Here is a 23,001-nt window from a genome sequence, read left to right as displayed (position 1 = left end):
ATATATATATATATATATATATATATATATATATATATACATAACAAGTTGACAAACAAGTTGTATATGAAAATATACAATTATTTGTTTCATTATGAGTTTCAAATAAATCTGCTTGATGATTGTTGCTTGAATAATAAGTTAAATGGTCAGATTTACTCATTTACCTTTTTCAATTTGCAAATCATCTCCTTTCACAAACTGATTTAAGTCTATTTTTGTGCCTGCTACAGTGAAGTGAAATCAAAAGCAACAATAGTAAGTGGTAAGAATAACGTGCCCTGAATTGTGCCTGAAAATACAGAGGGGCATAGGAAGTGCCTCTGTGGCACTAAACACAAATCTCTGCTGCTTCTCCTTTCATTTGTTGAGCCGCTTGCAGCATTGAAGCTGCAACAGAGAAGCTGTCAGTCTCTTTCGAGGCGGTTGATGGCATCACCAGAGAGAATACTGTGCCAGTTTTCATAAGAATGGGAATATGCACAGGTGCATTTGCTTTGTACCGATGTCTATAGAGGCCAGCAGAGCTGAATTCAGGCAAATACGGGTACTCCTGTGATCACCTCCCCAGCATCTGTTTTAATTATGAGATGCCACAATGACAAGCTTTGATTTGCTTAAAAAATGTCAAGGCCTTTCTAACTGATATTACCATATCTTGAAAATGATTGCTCGTTTCCCCTCAGAATAATTACTGTTAATGTGTTTACTGTGTCAATTTGTTTTGTTACAGAAATAATAAGAATGTTGGCACTTTTTCTTTTATGAAACCAGTTTTACTTTTAAATTGTGCTATTAAAACAAGAACCTTTTTCTCAGCACACGTTTTTAACCTGCTAATTAGAAGTTATAGTATTTTGTTATGTCTTTTTCTGTTTTTTTGGCCCTTTTTCTTTCATTATTGGGGAGAACAATATGTAAAAGCTCAAATTCATTTATCCATTAGTTTTTCTTTTTCGCAGTTGTTCTTGTAATTAATTTAATTCTAATTCCTCCAATCATTGGCTTCCCAATAACTAGTGTAGGACAGTTTAGGGTAAGAGCAGGGGCTGTTTCACAAGTTATTTATTTATATTCTTTTCCTGGATAAAACAGGTGGGCTTGTGTTATACAAGGCTTATATGATGTGTTAATATTTTAATTTTTTACATTTTTTTTTTAACTGAACCACTTGGGAAGTCTTTGTTGGAAAATTTCAAAAGGGCTGAGCACTTTTAAAAGGTAGCCAACTTGTCAGGTGTCTGGATCAACCATCTGTCTGTCACAAATAAATAAAAAAGAAAGAAAGAAATATTAAAATTTGATCAACATTTTAGAAGTAGAATTAAAATTTTCCTGAAGCAAATTGGGGAAACGTTGTCAATTACATTTCTCAACTAATTTTAAAACATTACAACTTTTGTCGATGTTTAGATTTAAAGAGGATGTTTGTAAACATAAGATACATGTATGTTTTTTCAAAGATGTATAGCGCTATAAATCATTTACAGATGCAAATAAATTTGTTGGTACTCTATTAGAATAGTAAAAACAGAGAACATTGCTGTGACTAAAGCCAAAAAGCTCCATTTTTGTCTGATCAGTCCCAAAAACATCTCTCAGAAACTTTGGGGCTCGTGCACATCCATTCTGGTGAATTCCTGTCTAACTCTTTTGTGTTTCTCTGCCAGTAAGCCCTCCAGGGTCTTCTTCCATGGAGTCCATTATGATTCAAAATGCGACTGCTGGTGCGATCAGAAACTGACGTACCTTGACCTTGGGGTTCAGCTTGAATGGTTTGGGGTGGTCTCTTTAATGTTACCAACAAATATGGCCACACTATTTTAGCATACCTTTGTAAAATAAACCACAAATAATTTTTTGGCTTACTCTATCGCATACTTATGGCATGCAGATATACAGTGGATAATTACTTTTAACTGAATCCCTTTTAACACAAAGTTAATCATTGTTTCAATGAGCTGTAGGGGTACCAACAAATTTTTTAAATGTTTGTATAAAAATTTGTATAAAAATGTGAGTATTGCAAAAGTAAATCTCAGCTGTGCTCTCCTTGTTCCAATAATCAAATTGAAAATTGGAGGCAGATTTAACATCGTAATTCTTAATTTTCTAGATTTAAAGGCAATAATATCTTGTCTTACACTGAATAGAAAATTGTTATTTGTCTTTGTGTCACAGAGAAAAGAAAACTTTGTGTATGCAAAGAGGGTGATGGTGGTGGGTGGATTTTTAATCAGCAGATTACAAATTGAAGCCTAGCTGCCATTCAGCAACACAAGAAATTTGTATATCTCTATACTCGGCAAACAAATTACTTGACTCCAGATGACAGTTGCACTTTGAGGTTTGCAATGCTGTGTTCTAATATAAATTGTCAAAAAAAAGCAACCTAATCATCAGAGCATGAAATAAATATGACATCTTTTTGCTATTACACCTGCTGTTGCCTTTGGAGCGTTTATATACTGGTCCCCCAGTGGGGATAAATTTGACTGACAGCAGACACTGGCGGCAATGATCTTCCACAGAGGAACCAATGGCAAAACATGCTGCTCCTAGCACATGCTCACTAAAGAAAGCTTTACAGCTGCACCAACAAAAAAACTTAGATCCTGGAGCACTGATTGACATTCCGCATCTTTGACACTTTGACATGGAAATTAGGTTTTTAAGTCAAGACCTCCAGTTTCTGCTGTGTTCTTTATCCCCCTTGCATACAGATCTGTTTGCCAAAACAGCGTAGAACCTACAAGTAAAACTAATAAAACACACCTGTATAACAGACACCAGATTGATTCAGGCTTGGAGCCTGATCCGTTTCAGAGATATGTTCACACTCAGCTCACATACATGCCATTTCTGCCATCAGATACGCAGTAAATATAGGAAAACACATTTTATATACCAAGAATATAGATTTTTGAGCTTTAAAGGTTTATCTGAAAGTCTTTTTTTTATTTTTTTATGAAAAATAAAGTACAAAAGAGATCTCAGTGCCTCCTGAGATGGACAGCAAGTCTGGTTGTGATGCTGTGTGCCAGCTCTCCACTGGCCTTTCAGGAAGCTACGTGCATGTCATTTCAACAAGAAAACTTCATATCCCAGCCCTTCTCCCATCAATCATCATGCCATGTTGGGCAGACACAGACAGAACCACCAAGAAAAAAACTCTCTGGTGCAAATCTTCTATAAAGAGCAACTGTCACACTGAGCCTCCACAGCAGGCACCATTATATTAAAGAGCTCTGTGCAGCACAGCTCTGTCATGAAGCAAGGGAAGAACACTCCATCGCTATTCTTTTCCATGAATTTGTTTTTTTTTAAGCAGAAACAGGATCAGGAAAGGAGTTTTAAAAATAAAATGCACATAACTTTACACAGTTTAGAAAGAAGAAACTTATGAGACGCATTGTTTAACCACTGAAAATGCATGTGTGTGTGTGTATTTGATTGTCTACAGCATAAGCAAACTATCACATATAACACTGGATAGATTTTAGTGAAACTCTCGGAAAGTACTGATGACATGAACATTTACAAATCATTAACTTTCAGAGTTAACCCAGTTCAAAATGGCCACCACAGCCATGCAACCTTAGCTACAGTCAGTTTTACAGACACTGAGTTAAACTTGGTGTGGTCACAAGTCATCCTAAATACATACTTCATTGCTAACAGATCACACAATATTGCATGAGCTTGTATGTAACATTATTTGTAAGATTTGACCAAAATGGCTATACCTCTGTCATTTGTCATGAAAAGATAGCCTTGGTTTCAAACGCTGGCATGAAAGGTGGTGGGAAAATATGCATTCCTTCAAGAAACACAAGGCTTTTAATTTTTCTGTTCATTCATGTTCTTTGTTATGTACTTTTTGACATCTACAGCTGTTCGTAAAAAACACTGGCAAGTAAATATCATTTGATACAAACTTTTCATTGTTATTTAAATTTTGAAATGGTAAATTGATCTGTTACCAGTGTTTGATTGTTGAAAAGGACAAATCCAAGAGCAAACTTCAGATCACATGTTGAACCTTAAGTGTTAGATTAAAGGAACATTTCTGAATAGATCTGTTAACTTAGTACATTGTTGTAGTACCTCTAACAATATGTGCATTTAACTTTGGAATTGAAAAAAAAAACAACAAAAAAAAAATTGTCTGTTTTTGGTTTTGGTGATCAGTCCAGCAACATCTGGCAGCTTACAAGAACAGCAGTGATGCCCGAGCCAGTGGAACGGAGCATGAATATGAGCACAAAGGAATGCAGCAGCTGAATGACTTGACAGTAAGGGTGTCTCCCAGGGGCTACAAGCTGTAACAGAGGATACAATGCTCTGTTAAATCCATGCCACCAGCTTACCTTGGACCTCCTTGTCATTTCGGAACCACCGGATGTTGGCAGCAGGTTTGCTGCCTGATGTGGTGCATGTCAGGGTGATTTCATCTTTCTCCATGGCTGGCTTGGTAAATCCTGTGATCTCTGGTCGACTTGGCACTCCTGCGATGCGCACAAATATGATTACCGTACGGGATATGCATTTATGTATTTTTGTATGTGTGCATTTATTTATTTAAATCCAAGAAAGTATAATCCAAAATGTGTGTGTGCTTATGTGCCAGAATGCAAAGAAACAACCTCAAGTAACTGGCCTGGGAAATTTTCTTCTAAACGGTCATGCTCACCCAGAACAGTGAGGAAGGCCTTGGTGGTCTTGACAGGCATGGTGAAGAGCGAGCATGTGTACTGGCCCTCGTCTGACAGGCTGACGTCATTGATTCTAATGGTGAGCTCTTGTGACGAGGCTCGCACCAGTTCAATTCTGTGATCCCTCAGAGCTATAAGAAGATGGGTGAAAAATTACAGAGAGTAAAAAAAAATTCATCAATGGGCAAATTTACACTGACTCCAGAAATACCAGCCAGCATGTAGAGATGCCATGTGCGATCTATGTGACCTTTACCAGAAGAAGGCAGAATACTGAAGGTGCTCTAAGTTATTTCAAATACAATAGTTGTCAAATGCTGCAAACACATTCCAGAGCCAGCAGTTTGAAACTCTCTCTTTATGTTTGGATGCTAGGCTGAAAGTCTTATTCAGAGTCAGTGCAAGTGCAGCATCACTGAAAGGTGCTGAAGCATAACGGGAAAAAACAAAGTCTACATTTTATTATTTATTCTGATAATCAGATGCTTTCCAAATATTGATTTACGCATTTAGGAAAGAAGTGCTTGGGCTTTTTTTTATTGCTCACTGCTAATGCAAAAGGGTGATAATGTTTTTGCCTGTGTCTTTGTGTGTGTACATGCATGTGCGTTTGTTTGTCTGTTTTGTTAGCCAATTTTAATGAAAATTGTAGGAAGCAATCATCCATCCATCCATCCATCCATCCATCCATCCATCCATCCATCCATCCATCCATCCATCCATCTGCCACCTATTCTGGAGCCGGGTCACGGGGGCAGCAGCTTGAACAGGGAAGCCCGGACATCTCTCTCCACAGCCCCCTCTTCCAGCTCCTTTGGGAAGATTCCAAGGCATTCCCAGGCCAGCTGAGAGACATAGTCTCTCCAGCATGTTCCTGGATCTTCCCCGCAGTCTCCTCCCAGTTGGACATGCCTGGAACACCTCCCTACGGAGGTGTCCATAGGGCATCCTTATCACCTCAATCACTGAATGTACATCCACAATTGATTATCTTTGGAGTCAAAGCCGAAAAGGTGCTGCATCGTCATATAAGTTCTTCAGTATTTCTAATAGGATTGCACATACTTACAACATATCACGAGTTAAAACCTTTTTGAGTTGGATTTCTCTGCTGGAATCCTTCACCAATGTGCATATAAATGTGACTACACTTCCATAAACCTAAAAAAACACAGGTTTTAACTGAATAGGGTCATCTTGTACCTGTCATCTCTTTTACAGTTTTAAATTCAAAGTCACCTGCTCTTACTGTTCAAGTTTAAGAGACCAACCACAGAGGGCAGGAGGCAAAGTGCTCTTTGTTGAATAAATTATGCGTTCTTAATCCTAAATCCCTTTAGGCTTGGCCAGCTCTCTCCTGAGACCTTCATTCATGTGAGGTAATTTGAACTCTACTGAACTGGACTGAGTAAAGAGAAAATCTGGCAAAATGCTACAAGAGAAGTTAATTATTTTAGTAAATGTAAAGTGTTGCGCAAGATCAAGATAGGCTTTTGATTTAAAAGATAAACATAAACAGCTGACATAGGATTTGCAATTAAATTAAATTGGCTAAAATGGTTATGAGATTTTACACAGACACAGTTGATTATCAGCAATGCTGCTCTTCATTATGTTACACCATATTATTTGATGATCATTACCGTATAATCACACAGATGCTAAAAATGAATAAAGACTGACGCATGAAAGAAGTTTCCTAATAAAGGCTTTTAATTTTAGAAGAATGAAGAGTAAATAAAACAATCTTCAAGCTAGAATTAAAATTTAATAACAAGCTGTGCCATCAGGCACCAGCTTATTATGTGCTACGGGGTTTAATACAAACATTTGATAGTCCTACTGTTACAAACATCATCCTGAAACAAAGCTGTTCTTTGTAGTTAAGCATCCTCACTACACAGCTTGAAAATGCCTAGAGGCTTCAGCAGAAAACAGCAAAGCCTTTAGTGGATGGATGCATTGCAGAGGTGATGAGGTCTAAGCAAACATTGCACAGGAACTGAAGATATGGAATTACAGGCAGGGAGGATCAAAGCTGTGAACAAGATGACACACTTCTCATGGCCTATATCCCTCTATCTCAGTAATGCATAAAGAAAAAAAGTGAAAAAAAGAGGCCAGCTTTTCTTCTTCCTAGCCCCTTGTTTCTTGAAACACAAACACCTTTGAGATGCTGATAAATGTTTTGTCTCTGTTCTGTAACAGGGATTTGTTGATGGAAACCTGCTGTTTCTTTTCTCCTTTTTTTCTGCTAAAATGACAAGCTGCCTAAAATCTGTAGGAATTCACAGTGAAATTTTGCAGCTTATTCCAGTAGGTGTGATCAGCTTAAGATGATGTCTGGTGCAACACATTTAGTGTTGTCAAAAACGATTAAAACGACATTGAAATTTGTCAAGTTACTGCAGCATGAATCCCTTGGTATGTTCTCATAAAAACAGGTATCATTTTAGATAACAGCTTTAAGTCTCTTGTTCTTCTATAAACAAATTTGGAATACCATAGTAGCAAAAAATATTTAGCAATTATTAAAATATGCTGAAAAAAATGGGTAAAGAAAATGTATGTATGTATGGATTAATGGATGAATGGATAGATGAAACATGCTGAATATAGTTTTTCTTTGGAAGTTTATTAGATATGCTACAGGAGGAGTTGCTCAAAATTTCTGAAAGCTTTTCTATATGAATTTGTGAACTGAATCCATTGAGAATTAAGCTCAAGACATTGATATTCTCTGAAATGATCAACTCCATAAAAAGCCTTTTAACTTTGTCTGCTATTCAATATATGTGGAGTCCCATTTTAAATACCAAAGAGTGACCTAATGCAATACAGACCACTGATAATTTCAAGTGACATTTAAAGCCTTAAGTATTCAGCTCATTTTGTGTAATGTATGAACATCACATTACCATTCAGAATTGAAATATATCTAAATGTCAGTTGCTGAAATACTAAATCCAAGAAACAGCTTTTAGTTAAACAAAAGATGGTCTTGACTGATGCAATTTTGTTAGACAGCCACCGGCATTATGGAGCAAATGGGACCAGACATATTGATGGAATAAGACGTGCACAGGTTTGGAAAACCCAAAGGTAAGTGTTGACTATTACTCAAACATCATACGCCCAGGAAACCAAACTACCAGAATCCAATCCAGGCTAGAGGCCCATATTGTGGGTAGATTCGTCACAATCAGACCCAAATGCCACGGCTGACAAAGCTTTTTTCCAGGTGCTTTGGGAAATCAATGTGATGAAAAGGTTCATTTCCTCAAAACCCTAGATAGCTCTGGCACTGTTCATTCTGCTTAAGCGGAAACATAAATCTGCACCCTGACCTTGTGTATGCTGCAGCCTTGTAGAGTGGCAGCTTAATGACATGGCAGCAGTACATCTCCTGTGATGGAGGCCTTTCCAAGGCTGTCTCAAATCAGTAAAACTGACTCCGTAAGTCTCCCTCAGGATACAGGATAATGTGGAAGACAAAACTGTGCAGTTTTATGAGACAACAGAAGTTTTTCAGATAAGGGTAAGTTTTAACTGTTAATGCCAGTTTTACTTAAAGTTGTCTAAATGTTATATGTTTTCAAAAATGGTCTGAAACAAACTGCTGGGTTAAAAACAACTCATTTGTAATGTGCTGGGTCAAATTTGGACCAAACCAACCCTGGATAACTCAGTAGGATTTGGTTTAATCCAACTTTTTGATGCAAAAAATTGGGCTAAAAAAACAACTATTTTGTTGAATTAGATCTACTGATACACCACTTTAAAAGAGCAACTCAAAATCTGAGTTTTTAGATAATTACAACTTGGGCTGACGCTACCATCAGTTAGTTAGCACCAACTAATGTTTTTGGAAACTAAACTGACTGTCTAGTGCAAACTACAGTCATTAACAAAGCCAATCAGATTAAACATATTCTTACAAAGTTGTTTTTGCTGTCTTACTTTTACTTATTACATCCCTAAAGCAGTGGTCCAATCAGGTCTGATTTGGTCAACTTCTGGCTTAAAATGGCAGGCTGTGAGGAATGACATGGCTTATCTATGATCCAACTACTGGGTCAACATTTTGACCCAATATTTGATCAAAACAACCCAACCTATGACCCAATAGCTTTAACCCAGGAACTGACTTGTCAAAATAACCTGGCAAAACTACCACAAAAATCATTGACTATATATGAGTGGAACACAGCTGACATTTATAAAAAAGGGCTGACAGTCTGGTTAGCACCTACATTATATTTGTCCTCAAGTAACTGGAAGCAAAGGATCTGGAAGTACAATTATAACATGACATTCACTGTATCACTCCACTGAGCAGCAGACAGATGTTAACAAATGTTTTTAATCCAAAACAATGAACTATCTTCTGATGGTCCAGATAGAAAAGGACATTTTACATCTACCCATTAGTCCTGGAAACAAACTGATGGCTCTTGAGTTCAGCCAAAACATGTTACATCTGCGATGTTCCCATGTGGCCATTTTTATATGGCCTATGTCACTTTTGAGCTCGTCCTGAAATGTGAAAGCACTCGCTGTCCTTCGGCGAGAACACAGAATCCTGGCAAGCACCCCCTCCCTGCCTGCACTCCAGCCATGGGCTCCACTCTTTGCAATTAGAGGGTGTTTGCTGCTGGCTGCGCTCGCTCAGTGACTGTGTGGGCGATTCTGGACAAGTTCCAAGCATATAGTGGTGCAGGCAGGGGGCTCTTTCCCACCACACATGTGACTGCAATTAAGAGAAGGAAAGAGCCTTGTTTCAGAGGGCCATTGTCACTGCATGCACTCTCAGAGTTCCCACAGAGCAGATGCTTCTCAAATTGGACTAATTTTTTAGTGCATGAATCAGGGTAGCAAAGAAAAAGCAAAACTTTCTGAGGCTATATACATACCTGCTTTAAACACCAGATATAAAGTCAGATTATAGTTTTGTTTGTACATTTTTCAGCCCACAAATATAAACTTGACTGTGAGATCGAATGTTTACAATTGAATCTACTGAGGTTAAGAAAAACACACACATAACATTAACTTTGCCTTTGTAAAAAGGAACCTAACATTATTTATGAAGCCTCAAACTCTCTAAATAAAAATACATAATTTTCTTGATCATTCCAAACAGCTAATATAAATAATACATGAGAGTGAAGTGTGGCATAGAGTTTAGTGTAGTACATGCAAGAGTTGCTCTTCACATTAGCATTAATAGCAGAGTATATAGTGCCATAATGGTAGATTCACATTTCAGTGAACCTGGAAGTAAAGAACACTTAAAAGCCCATTAGTCCCTGAAGAAAGACATTAGCCCTGACCATGAGAGCCTTTCTATACTTTGTTCCTGTTAAAAACATTCACTGAAAAGTAAACACCACTTCAAAGAACAAACTTGTGGCTTCTCACCTGTGAAAAGTCTTTCCAAGACATTTGAAGAAACTGAGAGAAACCATTACATCCATTAATCAAATGTATGCATAGTAGCTTTGTTCTTGTGTGTCATTTTCTTAGATTTTTCTAGGTAAGATATAACAAATAATAATAATAATAATAATAATAATAATAATAATAATAATAATAATAATAATAATAATAATAAAATCTTTACTTACAACATCTATAAAATATTGTGTATTTACTCAAATTGAGTTTTAAATGTGCTTTCATTGGTGCTCACTCCAGTAATTGCATCCCTGATAATTATCCTCCATTCTCTCAGGCTAATGAATGTTTTAATGCTCACATTAGAGCATTCATTTAGCACATAACAGCATTTTGATTGCAACAAGCCAATTAAGATCAATTTTGCTTTGTGACCTTTATGATTCAGTCTGAATTCCTCAATTAAATGTCATGAATGATGAATCGTGAACTTCTAAAACATGGGATGGATATGGAGAAATAGTGACAAATGTTGTAATTTTTTTTATACACATATAAGTGTATATACAGACCAAATTACTCACCTACCTTTGACATCCAACCCTCAATAACCTTTGTTAATAATTGCATAATTCAGATTCATGTTCTCATGTCTGACAAATAAATTCTGTATGCTTTCATGAGTGCCATTACCATTCTCCACATATTCTCTACAGTCATTTTGTCCTTTTCCACAAAAGCCAAAAGTGAAATAAATCATCATAAGGACAGCAAAGGAAAGCTCTGTTCTCATTTGTCCTGCTCAGTAATAATAATTCACAGCAGTGGTGACTTATAAAGGGGATAATTCTACAAAAGTCATGTGGTTTAATTTCATTTTATCATCATGGCAGCCCACCAGAATGCCAGACCTGAGCAGTGACCACTAATTAGCCTAATGTATGAGGGAACCATTGGCCTAACTATTAAGGTAATTTATCTGTGTTTTCTCAAGTCTGTGGGAATATGATCTTTGCTGTAGTATAATCTGAAGCCTCTGTGGTGGTGACAATCAACCAAGACTCAGATATACATAATAGATGAGAAGCAGCATGCCAAGGAGCCAGCTGGCATGATATAAGAAGAGGTCTGTCTGCTGCTTTACACAAATATGCAGAAAAAGTCTAACCCATATGGATCACATGTTGCAAGTCCTTGAGGTTAATATTCTTTTTGAAAAATACATTGTTTAACTGAGCTTCTTTTGGGAGATATTGTTTCAAATCAGCTGGAGTAGTCAATGGTAGCACTGTTTTTCATAAAATTATAACATCAACTATATTTCTCAACATAAGATGATCTTTGTCTAAAACTTTGGCATGAAAGGCAATGGGTGATATGTGTTCTTTTAACGAATGCTAGGCGTTTAATTTCCACTGTAACTGCCCCAAATGACCAGAAATCCTTACAACCTAATTTGTAACAACTTCTTTATTTTTCTATCTCCGTTTTCACAGACCTGAATCAAAACAAACAAATTATAGATAGGTCTAAGATCAGATTTTGTCTTACATTTCCAAGCAGCCTTATAACTCAGTTGATATAATACAGAAAACTAGTCCCAAAGAAATTCAAAGAGCATTTTAATATCTCTTTTCCTGCAACCATATACATATTTTTTCAAAGTTCAAACACATCAAGACAAAACCCTTATCTTTATGACAAAGCTTGAGGGAACAAGATAAAGTTGCTTAAAAAAAATACTCAGAGAATCAATTCTTGCTTTTTGAGCATACAGTATCATACATGAAAGGTAGAAAAAGTAAAATCGTTTGTGTTTTGTGTTTCTTTGAACAAAGATGTGGAATATTTCCCTGCAGAGGAAGAATTAGATTGTTATAGACGTCCAAGACAATATGGAAATTGCCCTCCTTACTATATATATATATATATATATATATATATATATATATATAGTAAAACCGTTATTGTCAAAGTGAAACTAAATTTTTACAGAGTAATACCAATTTAGTGAAATTTAGTTTCACTTCAACACTAAAAGTTTTTATTTTTAAAATATTTTTTTGTAAAGAAGACCAATTTATAGTGACAGCAATAAAATCAGAAAACATCCAAAGGGGTGAATACCTTTACAAGGCACTGTACGCACAAAGTACAGAAAAAGTAGATATTTATCAACAGAGAGCTAGCTTAAAATACTAAAACTGAGACCACTGGAATGCATCATTACTGCCGTAATCTAATTTACTCAGAGACACTGGTCTCTGACCAGCTGTTTGTCAGTTGGAGTGAACAAACCTGCCTCATGTGTAACAGTTACATGTTGAATTGAAAGTCAGTTTAATGTAAGATTTTTCATTCTACATGAGGCCACAACAAACAAGTGAAGGACAGTTTGCAGCTACGTGCCAAGCAATTAACTGGTGATTTGGCACAGCGAAGACTTCTTTCCAGGTGTCCCACTCTGTTCTCCATATGAAGCTTGTGTTGTTCAACGCCTCCCATTTCTCCTGATAGCCTCATAGGCATTGTGTTAGTTGTGCCAATAAAGCTTTTTATTTGGCTGCAGGACATGTGGAGCAAGTGTTCCCACACTTAGCTCTGTCAACCTGACTGAACAACATTAATTTTGTCATCCTTATTGCTTGGGAAACTGATTCTGTCATGCAATATAAATGGTTACCTAAAATGAGCAAAGTGGCTTTATGTATTTTAAGCTCTCTTTAAAAGACAGAGGGGTCATAACTGTAAACAACCAATGCAAAAATATTTATTACATTTTTTATATAATATGAAATGTAGAAACTGAAAATTAATTTAAAAATGTTTTGTTTATGTTCTGTGATTTCAGCTTTAATTCAAGAACACACCCACATCACTCGCACAGGAGAATCTGTTTAAGATTCAGTTAAGTTTCATTTAATTGTATTTAGAAGTAATTTCATCTAATAAAACACCTTAGACCTCATTACTAAATCCAATCAGTTGTGAGAGGGAAAGTATTTCTTCAAACCTGACTGTGACTCCCATTCTGCTGGTTCACTCTAGCATCTTCCTCTGGTATCAATTGTTATTCAGAGGGAAAGTTCATCTTCAATCACTGAACCAATGATATTGTATTAGCAGCTACAGCATAAATGAAATGGGTAATATGCTGTGAGAAACACTGATAGATGAGCACCCCAACCCTTACAAGACCAGTCCACTGTTATACTTCCTTTCACCCCCGTTCCAATTTATCAAATCTAGACTTTTGTCACCTTTAAATTGGATTTGGCTGGTGAGAGCACATTATATTTCATTCTAGCAGAGCCTTTGTTTCACAAGATTGCAACAGTCTACTTCCATATCAGAGTGACATCAAAACAACTATACAAATTTAGGGCAGCATAGACACTAATTAAGCCCAATCATTTCAGCATCCACAGGCGTTACGCTGCTGTAAACAGCACTGTCAGTGTTGCATGATTACAAAAGTATAATACAAAAAAAAAAAACCCCAAAAAACAGTCTATTTCTGTTTAGTTTGTGCCCTGGGACATTAACAGAGACATAAAATTATTAAAAGTCTGCTTCAACATTACAAGAAATAAATGTATTTTCTTCATATCATGTCTTTGTTGTGTAATCAGTAATACTGTAAGCTTCTAGGCAGAAAGGAATTTGAAACATTCAAAATTTGAAAAATTAATTACACTGATGAAACACAATCTGCCTCTCACAGCTCATCTTGACATTTCATCATTGGGGTTAACCGTATTTGGAATATTACTTACCTTTCTTGTCTCCAAAAAACAGAGTTTGTTGTGCAGGGTTTGACCACTGGAGGGAAGTGTTATCATTGTAATCCACACGACAGGTCATGTTGGCTGTGCCCCCCTCCACCACCGTCACATTCTGAGTGATGGGGAACTGACCCTGGCTACCTGTGGGATTATAAAACAGAGGTTGAGATATGAAGCTGCATTAAACTGGTTCTTAGTGTCTTTGACTTTCATTCACTTGATCTTTTTATTCAGACTTGAAACGTGACAAAGTTTGCATTCTGTTTTCATATTTTCCAGTGAGATTATTGTCTTCATTGCATCACAGCAAACCAGAAATAGTTTAATGGGAGCCCGGCTGACACGATCCCTGGCTTTCAAGAGCTGTTGGAGCTCAAGGGCTGAGGTTTCTTTTTATGGTAGCAACAATGGTAGGTTTTAGTCTCCCAGAGTGCCTTCGTTGTTGCCTTATTGCAAGACCCTAATTGGTAGCATGGCCTAATTAGAGGTAGTCATGTTCTGCTGTAGAGTGTAGAGCTGCAGCTGGGTGGTAAATTGACACATAATCCCAGACACTGTGGGCCTTCGATCCGAGCAACTGCCGTGCCCTGAAACAGGTGCTTGTCACAGTGTGCAGAATACATCCAAATGAGACCTAATCATCCAGCCTTGCTGGATTTTACCTTCTTATTGCACATTTGTACTTGTCGTCTCAGCAAAGTCCCCTAATTACATTGCAGAAGTATTTTTATCCTGGCTGTGTTTTATTGAACTCTGTCTAGCTTCAGAAACACATATCTAAAACCAATACTCCTTTGAAGAGAACTGTGATTAGAAAAAAGCCCAGACCTACCACTTCAGCTATGACAGTAAGCAACAATTGTATTAGAGCTGTTGAATTGATGTTTGAAGTTATATGTGTCTGCAAGGACTCCTTTGTCCACAAGGTAATGTTCTGTACATGTTTCTCTTGATTTTGCAGATCTGTTTTGGTTTCCAATTGTACACATGTGCCTGAATTTGAAGGTGACATTTTCTATGCCCCAACCAGGGACAGTTCACCGCAGGGATATCTCAGCTAAGGGAGCAGATGTCTGCCTCATTAATCCCACTAAAACATGGGTGCAGAGAAGGGTGGGACAGCCAAAGGTCTTTGGAACTTTCCTTGACCTAGTTATATCTCAATATAACACATAATTTCACCATGTTATCACTACAATAACTCAAACTGTCAGCAAGATACTTCAAAAACTTTGTGTCTGTGATATCACAAGGGGAAATGGAGTATTAGGTGCAGTTTTGCATATCAGTTATCTTGACGACTTTTCATTATCTTAGCTATACGTTTCCAGTACATCCTGTTCACTACTCACAGAAAATAAATCAAATCTCTGAAGTAGCCTTGTCTGGCATTTCTTTTAGCTTTACTCTGGTTATATTAGGTAGAATTGATAGAAAAAACTTGTTGCAAAACCATGTTTTTCTTCCATTTTTTGCTTTCAGTTATATTCAGAGTGACATATTTTTTTCTCACTTGATGTTAGGCTAAATGGTATTATTTGGAGAGTTCCATCATTTTTTACTATTTTAGGTATTGAAAATTAACCGTATTTTCAAAGTTTTACATTAGCTTTAATTATTGCTGCTTTTTAAGGCCATCATTTCATATGGAACGTTTAGTACTCTCATTGCAAACCAGTTTAGAAGACAGACAGAGAGACTACTTAATCCTATGAAGCTCTCAAAAGAGAGAGAGATAGAGAGAGGCAGAGAAGCTCTTGTAACTTCTGGTCAATTTGACCCGAAGGCCACGGGAGGGCTAAACAGTGTTTTCACAATTTCCTACAAAATCTATTAATCTATTTTTCAGACAGCCTCCTTGAAAGACTCAACTTTACATTACCTGCCTATTCCTAAAGACGGATGAAAAATTCAATTAAAAAGTACCCTTAATTCCTACAGTGAGGGTCTCCAGTACTTTCAGCAGTGGAGTCATTTTGCTAGCATCTCTGGGTCCACTTGTCCTCTCAGAAAAAAAGGGTCAACACAAATCAATACAAAGTTTTTCTGTGTGATCACCTTTGTTCTGTGATGAAACGTTTCTATCCTGATGGGAGTGGTCCCTTCCAGGATGACAATGCCCCTATCCAGAGGGTCACTGAATGATTTGATGAGTGTGAAAAAGGTGAATCATACACTTTGGTCTTTGTCGTCTAGTTGTACACATATGAGAGAATTCATACCGGTGTGTTAGAATTCGGACATGTGTGCCTCCACTAAAATCAATAAGACATCAAATGAGGATATATCCTTCAGTAGAACGATGTTCTGTCCTTTTGTAGAGACTTTTAGAATCAATGCCAGAATGGACAGAAGTTGCTCTGGTGGAACATGGAGGCCTTTCACAGAACAAATTTACTTTATGAAAATTTTCTTTTTACTCTGTCACCATTTGGTCAACAGCCACCAAACCTACAAACATCAATAGGACTGGAGAAAGGGGGAGGAACAACACAGCAATTGGTGCTTGTTAAAGCCTTTGGTGACATCAGTGAACAAGTACAACTCACTAAATGTATGAAGACTAGTTAAAAAGGGCTTGTTTAATGCACTTCTGACCAAAAAATAATGTTTAAAAGCAATGTAGCAAATAAAATAACACTTTTTATATTTTTGAACATTTTCTGCATTCATGTCAAATAAAAGTTTGTAATATGCCTTCATAAAATGTTTAGTTTTAATGTATAAAGGTGTGCACTTACATTTATAACTTTTTAAAATTTATGTTGTTTGCAATGCAATTTATACATTCAATTTTTTTATTATATGAGATTGTCAAAATCCTTATACAATACATGTCAAAGAACTATGCTATGTCATGCTATACTATACTATACTATATTTAAACTATGCTATCTTTTTGAATTTTTTAATTAGACATAGTGTGAAGGTAAGTGTATTAATATATGCAATACATGTGGTTAATTATTTTTTAATTATGGTGTAAAACAGATGTCTCCTAATGATTCTGTGACAACTCCTCTGTGAAATAACTTGATATAATTTACTATGATGCACCATAATATGCTTCACATATGTTAAAAAACATAAAAATAACAAAAACAAATAAAATGAATTTATTTTAAGAGACATATCAGCACAAAATATCTAAAAAAACCCTCACAAATTAATATCCACAGTGACAGATTCCAACCTCCGAAGGCCCTACTGAATTTAAGTGTATTTTCCAGACTGGAGTTTTCAAATTGAATAAGAATAATAAGAAAAAGTAATAAGTAAAGGACAACAAAGAGAAAGAATTGCAGGTACAGTATAGAGTCATGTACAGACAGAACTGTGATCTTGATAAAAGTAAAGGTTGTTGTATTGAGTCATAGCTGAGCTTTATTGTAAAAATGAGCCCAGTGAAAAAGAACAAACACTGACTTACAGAAGTATGGAGGTTGTTCAGTTCACTGATGACTCAGAGAAGAAATGATGAATAAACCTACACCTATGTGATGTTATATCTTCTTTTAATTTGGAAATATCATGATGCAGTGTAATAAAAATCCTTAAATAATGTAAAGACACTCTCTTTTCCTAACTTTTCAATTCAGCATCTCTTCAGCTTTTAATCTTTGAATAATAAGATGGTGAAATATGAGCAGAAAATGAACCAATTTTTACTGTTAAATAATAAGCCACAGAGATTTTATGTTTTTTTTTGTGTGTCCTTTTAAAAATCAAACCACTTCTAAGATCAGCCTGCTCATGGGTCTAACTCTTAAAGCTGTAATCGGTTGCTTGGCACCACTCCCTCCTTTCTCAATGTTTCTTTTTTTATTACAATCACGTTGATCTAAGAGTATTTTTTTTTTCTCCTATGAGAGCCGAAAAGAGGCCACTCCAGTAAAAGCTGAACCTGGCAATATCACCCTGAGCCAAGAGATTATGGTCCACACTCAGGTGGGCCACCAGCACACTGATCATCAGTCACAATGTCAGCACACATGAGATTAGTCAAGCTGTTTGCTGTGCTTCACACATTCAGAATGCTGCTGACACATCTCTCTACGGTGGCATTAACTTTCATACAGAATCAGGTGACACTACCTCATGAATCAAATATTTACCTGCACAGCCAAAATAGGTAGAAATGTAAATTGGGTAAGAAGATAGCATCTTCATTGTAAACACAAATATTTAGTGATTAGATTTGCACCATAGAAGCAGATGTCTGTTAATGCACAGACTAGATGTAGATGCTTCTCCTCTCAGGGATGAAGTCTTTGCAGCAGGTGTGGAATACAGAAATATGAATACAGATGTTCAAAACGGCTGGCTGTTGAGTGTACATTAGCAATAAACTATTTCATTTCATCTCAGCCCAGCTCTGTTCAAGCTGTTATCAGAATGCAGCTCAGCCTGTGGATTGATGGAATCTGAGCTCTGACAATATTAGAAACAAAGAATATGATACTTAGGTTATTGATTTTGCACGCCTTGTGGCCTGGGTGGGTATGTAGAAAATGTGAAGCGTACAACAATAGAACTCTGTGTGACTATACCTAAATGGAGTAAGAAGATTGGCTGATGGTTGCAGATAGAGGACTTTATTTCTATAATTTTTATGCAAGTATATTTACAAAAAATATTTAAAAATAGACATTGCTTGTTGTGAATCCATGTTTAAAAACCTAACTATCATAAAACCCTGTTGCATGTTTAGATTCACTGACTCATCTAATGACCACTAGCCCAGAGCAGAAGTGGAATAATATGAAGCATGTCTATGTTTAGGAGAACAGAGCGTTAGTAGAGGAAGAATGAGGCATACCACCCCAAAAACCTTTCTCAGTTTCAGCTGACTGCACCAAATAATGGAAAGCAGCACCTTGATGAATGGCTGGAGAGCAGTCAAGCACAACACTGCAGAATAAACTGTAAACTGTGAGCAGGGCAGAAGAAAACAAATATAGTTCCACAAATGCATTCATTCATTAGGAAATAATAAGAATGATTAATTTTTATAAGAAATAAATATCAAGCAGTTATGAAACCACAAGTTCTTCTCTGGTGCTTGATTTTTACAAGAGTTTCATTGCAAAAAAAGGTGTTGGGTGTGTTTGACTCCTCTCTGCACGCTGATGAAATTTGTAACTTTATAGCACAGTAATAAAATTTTATGCAAGAACTTCTCAATACAAATCACATATTTATTTCGACTGAGAGCAGAAAGCCTGAAATGGATATTTTGGCAATGCAATGCACTTTTACTTTTAAGCCTCTATTAATCAAATCAATGGTATATAATGTATTATTCAGTGCCTGTGGAGGGGGGAAAATGCATGCAAATATCTGTTGCTTATAATCAGAAACAAATGATTGCGATTAAAATTTAGGCCATGCGTATTAACATTACCTGACTCCAACACAACCAGATATTAAAACAGGTGTTGGAAGTTGTTCTGCTTGCATAAATGAACTGCTTATGACTTTTTCTTAGCAAATTGTAGTTTGTAATATTATTTTTTTTCCATATTCAGCTACTGTTTTACTTGGCTCTGTTGTGAGTTTGCTGTTGTCTGGTGAAATTTAGCAAAAAAAAATTTTTTTTCCTTTCCAATTGCTTTTATTTTATTGAACTTTTACATTTTGTATATTTTTCAGTATTTTGTAAGGGTAATTCAAGCCAGCTAAAAGATCCAGGTACACAAAATCTATTTTTTATTTGTGTTTAATCTTTTAAATGATGACAACAGACAACATGCTCGTGTTCACACAACCATAAGAAGCTGCCAGTGCAATTTTGGCTGCATTGCTGTTAATTCTACTCAAAATTTACAAAATCTATTTGAGTTTCCAAAGAGGTGGAGAAAAGAAAATTCAAACTGTGAAAAAGGTCCATTTTACAGGATCATCCAAAGAGTGTTTAAAATAACAGCTAATTTATTTATGCAAATAAAAAGTCTATATATTCAAACACAAAATATTTTACGTCAATTTTCAAAGTTCTAAGTTTACTTTGAATGTGAAACTGCTAGAACATTAGATATGTATTACATTTTACTTTTATACGTCTGTGAGTCACTATCACGCCGAAAAAGTTTTTAACTATAACACATTTATACAAAAGGCTAAATTTTTTGGAATTAAAGTTATATCTCGGTCACTTAAATGGCTAACTATCTGAATGCCTCATATTGAGCAACATACTGAAAGAGACACTGTATAATAAATACCCTGGGAATATCTGTTGCTGTATATCTCATGGTGAACAGAAGAAAAAAATCTTACAATCCTCCATGTGAGATACACAGATAGACCTTTTCCAACTATGTAAAAGTCTGTAAATCACAGCTTGATTTGTGCTAACCACACAAACTTAGTACTTGTATTAAAAAAAAAAAAACTAACCGTATTGAACTAAATAGGCAACAACAGAGAGATACACTTTATTTCTTATAATAATAATAATAATAATACATTTTATTTCAAGGCGCCTTTCTGGCACTCAAGGACACCGTACAAAGAATAAAATCAGCAGTAACAGAAAATAAGATGTAACAATGAAAGAAAGAAAAGAAAAAGAAAGTAAATAAAAATAAATAAGAAAAGACAATGTATAAAATCAATATATGACACATCCACCAGTGCATCAGACATTATACTTTCAAAAATCTTCAAAAAGGTTACATATAATATGTAATATGTCTGATTGCATTCTGCAGCGTAAATAACTCCAGAAGTAGTGGTTGCGTTGCATATTTTACAATCTAGTCTAGACTCTCCTGAAAAAAAGATTGTCCTGTTTCAGCTGTTCTTACACAACTAGCTTTCATCTCAATAACTTTGGGGAGAATCCTTTGAAGGCTCTTACTGATGACAATAAAGATAGAAGTGCCAGTGCTTTTTAAGGAAAAAATCGGTAACAGTTACACCTACATTGTGAAAACAAGCCACTTAGATTTATGAAAAAGATTTTTTATATAGAACAACAGATGAAAAGGTTTGTGTCTCTGTTGTTACAGTGCGTCTTTAACTGAATACTCTCTGGTTTTGTGGTATTATTGTGACCTAGAAGAGGTTCTTTTTAAAATTCCAACAAAAACCGTTGCCTCAGAGGACTTGTTTGCTATAAGATGCTGTCATTGTCTTAAAAATTAAAATTAGACCACCACCAACATTGGTGATGTTGACATAAGTCACTTGTGCTGACCAGGTTGTCTAAGGAATTGAAATCAGCAGTGTGTAAAAAAAAAACATCTGCTGCCAGATGTTATAAGGGGCCTAACAGCCATTGTTGATTGCTGGGTTGTTCTAGGATGGTTTTCACTGTTGGTTGGTCACTGCTTTTAAATCCCTCTGGCACACTCCACACACCGCACGTCATCACAATGTCACACCCTGTGCTGCAGTTTCATTTCGTGCTAAAGCCCACACAGACCATTTCACCTCTGTGACTTCCTCTGTTGTTGGATCAGAGGCGAGTTACCTGAGAGCTCTCAGTGCACCTCAGTGCCTCTCACACAGGATAGAGATGCGCAACAAGGGTGCCTTGAACGTGCTTTGTCAAAAGGGCTTTAATTACAGCTATGGAGAGTTACAGTACGCATATAAACACAAACCTAGAACCAAAAATCTGGCATTTTTCACCCCTACATCTGACCATTAAATGATGCTCATCTCTCACTTTGTGCGGTTCCATATATATGCTCTGGAAGCCCTGAACCCAATATCATTGTTACTGTGGTCACCCTTGCGTGAAACCCATGTAATATGAATTTTGCGTTTGCACCAGTAATTGAAAGAGTAGGAGGGTTATAGACTGATTAAATGCATGGACATGTAAAATAAAACATAATGGAGACTAAATAAAGGATATTCTCCATACAAAGAAATTAGGATGTTTCCTTTAATTTCTTTTCCATATCTTCAATCATTTATTAAATGTGCCATAAACCATTTGACTTTAGACATTTGACATAAAACAGTCTAAATATTGTACAGATCTCCACCAAATGAAAATTAGAGGGGAACATCACTGCGGGTCGTGCCATACAAATTCAGATTGATACATCTTAGCTTCTGGAATACCCAGACGTTTTAATAAATGTTTTAGAGACTTTATTGACTGATTATTATATAATACCATGCTTTAGTCTATTTTAGTGGCAGTTCTAATTGGGTCACCCTAGAATTCAAATGAAGTCCTAAACTCAGATGACCACTTTTAATCCCAATATGAGCAATTTTCAAGATCTCCAATTTTTTATATGTGTTTAAAAATAAAGTTTTTGCATTTAAAAGACAACAAGGCTATTTTATTTTGGTGACCTGGGAGCTGTAACCATGAAAAGGTGTTGGATTTAATTGGACAACATGGGGATTACGGAGGGGTTGAATGAAACTATACACTCCTAATCTTTGCTATGATTTATGGGTTTAGAAATGATGCCATGATATATGGGTTTGGTCTGAGGGGTTTTTATGTTCTTTGTTTCTGAGATTTAGTTTGACGTGCTCCTCTGTCTCTCAGTGTTTTGTTTTAGCCTTACTTCCTGTTTTGTCTTGTATTACATTTTTCAAAGTTTGTTGAGTTTTGATTAAATTTTTAACCTTCCTTGATTTGTATCACATTTACTTTGTAGTTTTCAGATTGCTGTCAAGAACTCTGATGAGAAAATTATTTACATATAAATTTAATTCAAATCTTTCAAATCATGTTCAGATGTCCTTTTTAAATAAATAGGTAATTTCTAGTATGTAACAAAGTGATGAGCCACAGCCAAAACAGTGAATGCTCCTTCAACATAAGTTTACTGTAAGAAGTATCTATACATTGAAGCAGACTCACTATTTAGCAAGGGCTTGTGAAGTGAAAACTATAATATAGACACTCCTTACCAGTTAGAATAATGTATTAATGTTCTGTAATTGTATTGTATTAACCTAAGGATGAGTGTTATTCTGCACTAGCTGGCGAGGTCATGGGAGTTTATGGGACTGCAGGTACCAAGCACGGAAGATAACTCGGTCTGGGGGAGTCAGCTAAGCGGAAGCCGGAACCCCTCCGAAGGAGGACACCTGCAGAAGATGGAGAAAAACAAGTCCATATACAG

The 23,001-nt window shown here is 36.2% G+C and overlaps 1 protein-coding gene across 3 annotated transcripts in view; it reads right to left on the bottom strand.

Moving 5' to 3' along the window:
* The window catches only part of cadm2b (cell adhesion molecule 2b), a 137,262-nt gene that overhangs the window by 12,534 nt on the left and 101,727 nt on the right, over positions 1-23,001 (bottom strand). For all 3 annotated transcript variants that reach the window (XM_017416464.3, XM_037974110.1, XM_017416465.3), the window contains 3 exons: positions 13,889-14,038; positions 4,694-4,846; positions 4,371-4,508 (listed from right to left, as the gene is read on the bottom strand). In XM_017416464.3, the coding sequence (XP_017271953.1) occupies positions 4,371-4,508; positions 4,694-4,846; positions 13,889-14,038 (441 nt within the window). The remainder of the gene's footprint in view (positions 1-4,370; positions 4,509-4,693; positions 4,847-13,888; positions 14,039-23,001) is intronic.

This window comes from Kryptolebias marmoratus, linkage group LG2, assembly GCF_001649575.2.
Source record: "Kryptolebias marmoratus isolate JLee-2015 linkage group LG2, ASM164957v2, whole genome shotgun sequence".
NCBI lineage: Eukaryota > Metazoa > Chordata > Actinopteri > Cyprinodontiformes > Rivulidae > Kryptolebias > Kryptolebias marmoratus.
The sequence above is the reverse complement of the archived record's forward strand: the minus strand, read 5'-3'. Positions and strand labels throughout refer to the sequence as shown.